The following is an 8,713-nucleotide window of genomic DNA, read 5'->3' as shown; positions in this document are numbered from 1 at the left end:
GAGTTAATCTGAGAAAAGATAGGTAGATGAAAGAAAAAAAGATGGGTAAATGAAAGAGAATGATTGAATTTAACTGAAATATAGAATAAACTGAATACAAAAACGTGTGTGTAGGAGTTGTAGGAGTTATAGGTGATGGATATATATGAATATAGATGTGAGAGTTGTGGATGATAGATACAGATGAATATAGATATAAATGAATATTTTGTTATTTTATCTTTGTTTTATATTTTATTATAGGGAGAGAGAGTGAAAAGAATAGTAGGAAGAGAAGTGAACATATTTTTTTATTTTTCTAAAATTAAGAGAATTTAGGAATATGTTTGTTGAGTCTTTTGAGAAAACACTACATTTTGTTATATATATGTGGGCCAGGGAAACTATTTTTTATCTTTTAAAAATTAAAATACAATTTATATATCTAGCAAACTCTTAAGATATGAAGAGGAAGAAGAGTTGATGAGCCACAGTTATCACAAGTGATAAATTATATAAATTGTAAGCTAAAAAAATATCGTTACTGCGGCTATAATAAAATAGTGATTTTAACTGATTATTAAATAGAGTCTCTGGGGTAACGTCATTATGATTTAGCAATAGTAGTCGTTATATCCATAAACTTATATTATTGGGGATTGTAAATTTTATGGTACACATCCCTTATGCATCTTTGGTTATGACTTTTGAGTCAATGTGATCTTAATTATGACAAAATTTTAGTTATGATTCAAGATTTATTTGGTTATATCTCATTTGATGTTAAGTTATAATTTTTTTTTTAAATCATGACTCTTGTAATATTAAATTATATTATTTGTAATAATCAAACTTATAAATGACATACTTGCACATGAAGTGTGTATCATAGCATTTCCCTATTGGGACTAGAATACTTGGGTTTGAATCCTTTCGATTACATAATTTGAATAGTGATTTTCATTCCAATGCATAAAATTGTAACATATTATTAAATCTCAAATCAACTGTCTGTAATTCTTAAGTCCATTTAAAATTTAAAATATTTTGGTGTAACTTTTCACAATTATTGATTGAGAAATAAACATCTACGTTTGATTCATGTAATCTATGTTTGATTCATATAATGGAGAGAATCCAAATATGAAATCCTGTGTACTCAGAAAATAATACATGTTTCTTGTCTCATTACTCACAATCACACAATTTTATTTTATTTCAGTGTAAAGAAAAAACTACAAACCCAGAAAACAAGAGAACTTCAACTAGCTCAAACCAAACAGTAAAAAGCAGTAGCAACAAAGCTCATACACACACACAGAGACAGAGAGAAACAGAGACAGAGAAATTCCCGCCAAGAAAACACCGTACTTGAGGAATTTACTTGCACAGAAACCAATTAGATAACCGGAAACAACTATCTCACATAAATGAGAGACCCAGTGAGAGAGTTATGTCCGATTATGTGATCGGTTTCTATATTCCTATACTTTTTGAGATGGAAAATCTGCTTAATTATATCTTCAACCATTCCAAGCATGGACACAGACCCCAGCAAAACCTAGCAGGATAGTAGTCCTTCAAGTACACCTCTCTGCTAAAACCAATGATATAGAAACTGAAGGGTCGACCGCGATGAGCCATGGTAACGCGAGTCACAGGCACAACAGAGATAGCGTGTCTCTCGCATATGACCCTGGCAGTAGGAGGCACTGGGGCCCTGTCGGCAATTACTTCAGAGGAGAACTTGTTGAGGAAGAACGAATCCGCAAAAAAGGCAGGACTACACTGATGGGCTTGAGTGTTGCACAATTGGACCCCTTTGGCTCTGTGGAAGACCTCATCTGGAACTGAGGCTGCTCCGCTTGTCGCACTTACTTTTCGAGTGGAAAGTGTCTTCCTGCAAAGGCAAAAACTCACATCCTTAGGTATGATGTCAACTGGCTTATGCACAAGAGAGATTTGTGGAGGGAAAAGAAAAGGGAAGAGAAAAATGACAAATAATAGCTTCTAATTTTGTCACCTTTTCCTTCATTTTCCTTCCCCCTCTTCATTTTTCATGATGACCAAAGAAAAAGGCAGGAAGATCTCACTCAACATATTTACTTGGGAAGAAAGAGATAGAGGGATAGTTTGCATCTTCTATGACAATCACTACTTTCAGATTTTTGCATAATAACTTTGCCAAAGCTAAGAAAGTCCATAACTAAAGTAAAAGAGGTTCTATATCATCCAACTGAGCATATAGAAGTTGATCCATTGAAGCTAATCTCTTCTTACTTTTGTTGTTGTCTTTTTCTTTATTGTTTTTTGTTTATTTGTTCCCCCCCTCCCCCTAATTCTTGAGGTTTTAGGCTCATGCTTAACAAACAATGGTTAGTAAGAAGCACAGACACCTCTCCGGAGGCAACTTATGGGTGTCGAACACGTATCGGACACGGACACGGACACACGTCGGACATGCGGTGGACACGTGTTGGACACTCTGCCTAGCGTGTCCCCCCCCCCCCCCCCCCCCTTTTTTTTTTGTTGAATTTCTTCAGCCAGACAAGCTTGGGACACTCTTGGACACTTTGTGGACACGTTGGAGACAAAAAGAGAAAAACCTTAACCCATAGACAAGGAAATAGAGAAACAGAGAGAAAGAGAAAGAGAAACGGTGAAGAACCTATTGAAGCCCTAGATCTGAGGTATGTTCTTCTTTTCTTCATTTTTCTTCTTCATTCTTCTTTTCTTCTGCATTTTTCTTCTTCTTTCGTTGATTCTTCTGTCCCTCTCTCTCTCTCTCTCTCTGTATGTCTGTGCGTGTTCTCTCTCTCGCTCCCTCGCTATGTGTGTTCGACTCTCTTTTGCTTTCTCTGTGTTCGATTCTCTCGCTCTCTCTATTCGACTCATCTTCTTTGTTTGACTCTCTCTCTCTCTCTCTTCGACTTTCGCTGTGTTGACTCACACCTTCTTATCTCTCTCTCTTGTTTCTTTTTTTTTCCCCTGTTTTTCTTTTTTAATTTTTTTTGGATATTAATCTAAAATAAATTATTTTTATTTATAAAAAAATAATTTGTGAATGAAATTTGATGTTAAAGTAAATAAATAAAATAAATAAATAATATAGTTTTTTTTTAAAAAAAATTAGGTGGATAATATTTTTTTAAATATATTTTATTTATAAATAATATATATAATTTTATTTATATAAATAATATTTTTTTTAATTTTACATATAATAAATAAATAAAATTATATATTGAGCATGTCTCCTATTTTTTGAAAATTTGTGTCCACATGTCCGTATCGTGTCCCGTGTCCATGCATCATAGGTTGGCCTAAATTAATGGCTTTTTGCTTTATAACAATAAGGCCATATGGGTATCATTCTATCAGAAACAAACAGACATACCATCTAACAATGCCGATATTGCGTGTCAAGAGAGAACCACTGCCTTCACATGTCTTACATTTAATCAGCCCACGAGATCCACAGGTTGCACAAGGAATCTTTCCCTTGCCATCACACTTCACACATCTGCAGGGACAAAGCGATTCGATAAATTTAAATTATACCAAATAGCTGCCTCTTCCATTGCAAAGCAAGAAGAATAATCAATTTTCTGACATCAAAGGTGAATCTACTATGCATCTAGCAATCAGGCTCAATGGTCAACAATGTCACGTTTAAGATCCCATTTTACATTGCGAAAAGAAGGGAGAGCATGATCCAGAAATCTAAAGCACATAACCAGCTAGGGCCAAAATTGATTGCTTGAATCCTCTATTAGTAAGCTAATAGATCCATGAATAATAAACAGCTCACATTGTATCAGATCCATCTCTATGAGCAACCAGACCCCTCCCATAACAGGCAGGGCACTGTGTCATCAGATTTTCCTTGTAAAATCCCGGTTGTTGATCTGCATTGCAAGTGGGACATACATTATCTCCTCGACCAGCACAACCTGCCAACATGTTAAGGCTGCATCAGGAATCAACAATCCGGGCTGCTACCATATGGAACACGTCTTAGTAGAAGACAACACTAGAGATTACAGCATTAGTATGATAAGAAGAGACCAATGGAGGAAACCAGAGTGACAGAGGCACATATATGGGACAGATATGAATGTAGATTAAAAGACTTCAACATATGAACTCCTCCTCACTGAGTGTAGAAAGTCCACTGTTCCTGAATCCATACCTGAGCATTTTTCAATAGCTTCAGAATGTGGAATTTTGGCCCGTGTTTCTTTATGAGGTATAAATAAAACCGGGAATTCAGTCCTTAAATCCAACTCCCAGATTCCAAGTTCAGGCCCCTTATCCTTTCCATCCACATTGCCATTACGGTATGGTTCTGTTTCTTTTACTGTTTCTCTCTCCTCAATGAAAGTCTCTAAAGTTCCGACATAAACATTGCAGTCTTCCACTGCATGAATTTTCCATGTCCGAGCTGGACGACTTCCCCAACAGCAACGATGACCAACATGATCAATAAGCAATTCTCGTATTTCTACCTCATCCAATATTTGCCTATACAAAGAATTCAAGAATCAAAATGATGATGCAGACAAATTCCAAAAAATGTTGCACAAAAAAAAAAAAACTCCAATTATAAGAATTGAGATTTGCCCCACACACAATTGAAGTTTTATACCAATGGCAAAACTGTAAATGCATTCATATCCAGGAGGTAGGTCCGTTATTTGGAATCAAGCAAAAGATAAACATATGGCAATAGATCAACCCATTTAAGGTTATGCCAAATATCCAAATAAACAAGTCTATACAATTTCCTTGAGACAGGAGACAACAAATATGAGTTATCTGAGTTTTCCAAGCATGCTCCTGGTACAATGGATTTTCTCTCTCCCATATAAAAAATACAGTTCGGGAAGAGAAGATATAAAAGGGCAACAAGGATGATACAGCACATCTTTGGTTGTGTTTTCGTTTTCTTCATTATTGGTTTTCATGTTTTCAGGAAAGAAAAAAATCGAAAACACCAATCCCTTTCATATCATTTTATTTTTTGTGCAAAAACAGTTTCCAAAAAAAAAAAAAAGAAAAAAAAAAATGGTGTTTCCTAAACAATGAGTTGATTTCAGAAATGTTCCTGAAAATGGCTTTCAAAAACAACTTGCCAAACAAGTTTAAAATTTTCGTAGGCTCCATTTATTATCCAGAAAAAAAGAGGATAAAAATGAAAGGTTCTTGAAATTTCTCAATGAAATTCTATAAAATAATAATACTAATAAAAGATTGAATGGAAACAATAACTATCCAGGAAACCTGCAATTTTAAGGATTGTTCTCCTCACATCAACATCATTCATGAACAATGCTACACAAATGAGGAGTGGTTGATACATCTTACCCTCAATTTCCTTTTCTGTAACTATTCACCAAATTGTTACTCAATTTATTTTTGCAAGGATAATATGGAAATTTGTCTCGAAGAAAGAAGAAAAGAAATAATGAGAAGGATCCCAATAGCAAGCGATGTGTAGCACAACTGGCATAAAGTGGGTATCTCCATTTCATATTAGTCTGCACCAAAAGCTAAATCTATTAAGCAATGGGCCAAACAATACATATCAATCTATTCAACACTCGTGCAACAACCAGACGAATGCACAAGCTAAATTGAACATGGTGCACAAACATAACGATGGAAATTAAACCTAGGATCTCCTGGAATGAGAATTTGAATACCATGTTAAATTGTTCACTACCATCACATTGAAAGCTTATGCTGTTAGAGAAAGGAGTAACTTCATTAAGATGTATAGGTAACTTTATTATTTGTATCCTTAACACTCCCACTCACATGTGGCCATGCTCCCATTCATTAACGGATAGAACACCAGTTATCCCAAAAGCTTAAATTGTCAAGAAATGAGCCCAATAATGTATGTTACGCTAACACTCAATAAATAGTGTTGAAAAAAGACAAAAAAGGCATAGTAACATATCCTCCTCCCATGGCATCCCAATCAGCCCTTTTTGTTTCATTCTTAGCTAAAACAATAGAGCCCCAATGCAAGGGCAATTGGACCCACAATTATTAAAAAAACATGAAGTTATCACCCCAATTAACTATTGAATAGGTCCTTAGAAAATCAATATTCTATAAGTCATTATTGAACCTCACCTCTGAAATTCATTAGAAATTCCACCATAATCTCCTCCATATCCACCTTGATAAATGAGAGCTTGCTCTGCAAAAAGTGGCTCATAGTTTAGCATCCAAAATAATATGCTATAGTCTAGTACTTGCAGGGAAGCAATCGATGAAGCTATGTTGCCATATTAGCCTTCAGTACATCATAATGTGTTCTAAACAGAAACATGTATTGAAACTATAAAAGCTGGCCTTTTTAAATTAAGCAGTGAATCAAATCAATTCAAATCAAATAGTCCATGTAAATAAAACTCAGTAGCCTAATCAACTATACAGTGCCCATAATCACTTCAAGTAATTGTCTATATGCCTAAACACTTCATTCGTGACTCCATTGTCCTACTAAATCCTTGGTGAATCTAGCTCAAGAAAACAAATAATTTAAAACAACTCTAATAGGTCAGATTTGTAGATTGCTGCCAATTTGTTTGCTTTAGTTTTTTCTTGATTTGGATTAAAATTTAGCAGAATGATGCTACATTACTGAGAGATTTAACTCACATGTGAGTGGCAAAATTCCTTTCTAATCCCCCTGCTTTTTCTTTTCTTTTCTTTTGCTAGGCTAAGAAAATGCAAATTCAGGGAGGCCAAAGCTAAAAGTAAATATCATATCTCTGGCAATGTTAAACATAGGGATGAGGTCAAAATCCAATATAAACCATAAACTTACTCAACCAGTCATTTAGTAGAAACACCAAATTCAACACTTAAACTGAACATGTTTCACTGTTTAGTGAATCCTACCAAACACAACTTTCCTTTCCTAGAATGCAGCAACAAAATTCACAAATTCTGAACCACAAAACAACACCCAAAATATTTAAAAGCAAGAAATATCAAAACTTTCTTCTGGGTATTGTAGTAACCAATTGTTAAAACAAAACCCTCTGCTGGGTTGCTGAAATTTCAATATAACATTAAACTGTACTGTTTCTGTGATTGTTCATATGCATATATATGCGTGAATCCAACGAAACACAACTTTCCTAGTATGCAGCAACAAAATTCACAAATTCTGAACTACAACACCACCCAAAAAAAAAAAATCCAAACTTTCTTCTGGGTATTGCAGTAACCAATTGTTAAAACAAAACCCTCTACTGGGTTGCTGACATTTCAATGTAACATTAAACTGTTTGTGTGTGTGAGTGAGTGAATCAATTGGGGATATTATTCAATTGGATTACCATTAGGATCTGGTTCGGGTGAGCTGATCAAAGGGGCGTGAAGAGAAGGAGGGTAATATCGATCAGAAGAAGCAGTAGCAGATCGAATTTCGTCGACGCTGACTTCAGTTCCAGCCAAGGAAGCTGTTGGAATTATGGAACCAGCCCTTTCCACGTACTGATACGAACTCCATCTCTCGAAGCTTTGTGTCTCTTCTACAACATCGCTCTTCTCTGTCAATCAGAACGCAAATTTACAAATCAAAACATTGGGGAAAACCAAAATTGAAAGCCTATGAAGATGGAATTTTACCTGAGAGCAATGCCTCCTCCATTTTAGTTTCTTGTTCCATATTTCTTCGGAGAGAAAGAGAGATTGAGATTCAATTATGCAATGAAATCGTCATATAGGAGTGTATATATATATGTATATTATATGAAGAAATGAAAATTAAAAATTGCTTCGTCGGTAAGGAAATGAATTAGATTATGATCGAGGAAGGCTGGGGTTTTGTCTTCACTTCATTGTCAATGGGGCCACGCTCTCTGTAACAGCAGTTTTGAGTTTATTTTTTGCACGCTCGTTTTACCTTCTTTTTCTTTTGGTGAAAAATATTTTTTTATTAATCTTTTGTTAAATTTTTTTTGGGAATTTTTTTTTTTATAATATTTGGCGGTTTTGTTATTTATTTTTTTTTTTTTTTTTTTTTTTTAGCTTATTAGGTGGTGGCATAGCGAGTGACAGTAATGATGGATAGTGTTAAACAGTGTTTTCAGTCTTTTAAAAATAATAAATATTTTTTATTTAAATAAATTTATTTATTTTATTAATCATTAAAAATGTTTATATCGATTTTTGTTTTTTATTATATCAAATAAAATAAAAATTTATAAATAGACTATTCTCAGGAGCACATAAAGTAATTCTTGTGTCAAAATAAAAAGAATTTTTTTTTTAAGATCCCTCGTATTATGATTTTATAGTATAAAGGATATAAAATATTTCAATAGTAGTTAGAATTCCTCAAATTTTTACAGAGAAATTTCTCTGATTTGCTCATAATTTTCTTTATATTTTGAACAAATTAAAGAAAATTGAGCTACTTACAAACTAAAGAGAGGCTAGAGAAAATTTAGCTACTCACAAACCAATTTCTCTATATGGTTTTGAAAAAATTTGAACTATGTATGAGCTACTCACAAACTAATTTTCTCTGTGTGGTTTTGAAAATGTCTTTTTTTGGACTTCAATTTATTATAATTACTAGCTTTAGCAACTATACAGCTCAATTATTGTAATTGCATTTGAATGGAGCTTGTAGAGAACTAAATTATTATAACTAAAAAAAGGCTAAAATTAATCTTCATGGAAGTAGTCAAATCATTCACAGCAT

The 8,713-nt window shown here is 34.0% G+C and overlaps 1 protein-coding gene across 1 annotated transcript; it reads right to left on the bottom strand.

Annotated features, from left to right (window-relative positions):
- Positions 1–1,167: 1,167 nt before the first annotated feature.
- Positions 1,168–7,923, bottom strand: LOC114270261 (chaperone protein dnaJ-like protein). The gene is made up of 7 exons (XM_028211711.2): positions 7,633–7,923; positions 7,341–7,553; positions 6,124–6,190; positions 4,172–4,503; positions 3,791–3,932; positions 3,377–3,502; positions 1,168–1,879 (listed from the first exon to the last, which is right to left on the bottom strand). The coding sequence occupies exons 1-7, from the start codon at positions 7,670–7,672 to the stop codon at positions 1,495–1,497; spliced, it is 1,305 nt and encodes a 434-aa protein (XP_028067512.2). The 5' UTR covers positions 7,673–7,923; the 3' UTR covers positions 1,168–1,494.
- Positions 7,924–8,713: the final 790 nt, after the last annotated feature.

Source organism: Camellia sinensis, chromosome 3 (genome assembly GCF_055761805.1).
Source record: "Camellia sinensis isolate YWXY chromosome 3, ASM5576180v1, whole genome shotgun sequence".
Taxonomy (NCBI): Eukaryota; Viridiplantae; Streptophyta; class Magnoliopsida; order Ericales; family Theaceae; genus Camellia; species Camellia sinensis.
Note: the sequence above shows the minus strand (reverse complement) of the source record. Positions and strands in the feature narration are given on the sequence as shown.

What these genes read in the sequence shown, in the direction of transcription:
- LOC114270261 (XM_028211711.2), bottom strand. Translation starts at nt 7,672, where the DNA reads ATGGAACAAGAAACTAAAATGGAGGAGGCATTGCTCTCAG. An exon ending in GGAGGAGGCATTGCTCTCAG is followed by an intron (nt 7,554 to 7,632) that starts GTAAAATTCCAT and finishes TCTGATTGACAG; the next exon opens with AGAAGAGCGATGTTGTAGAA. An exon ending in ATTTCTAATGAATTTCAGAG is followed by an intron (nt 4,504 to 6,123) that starts GTGAGGTTCAAT and finishes TTCTTTGTATAG; the next exon opens with GCAAATATTGGATGAGGTAG.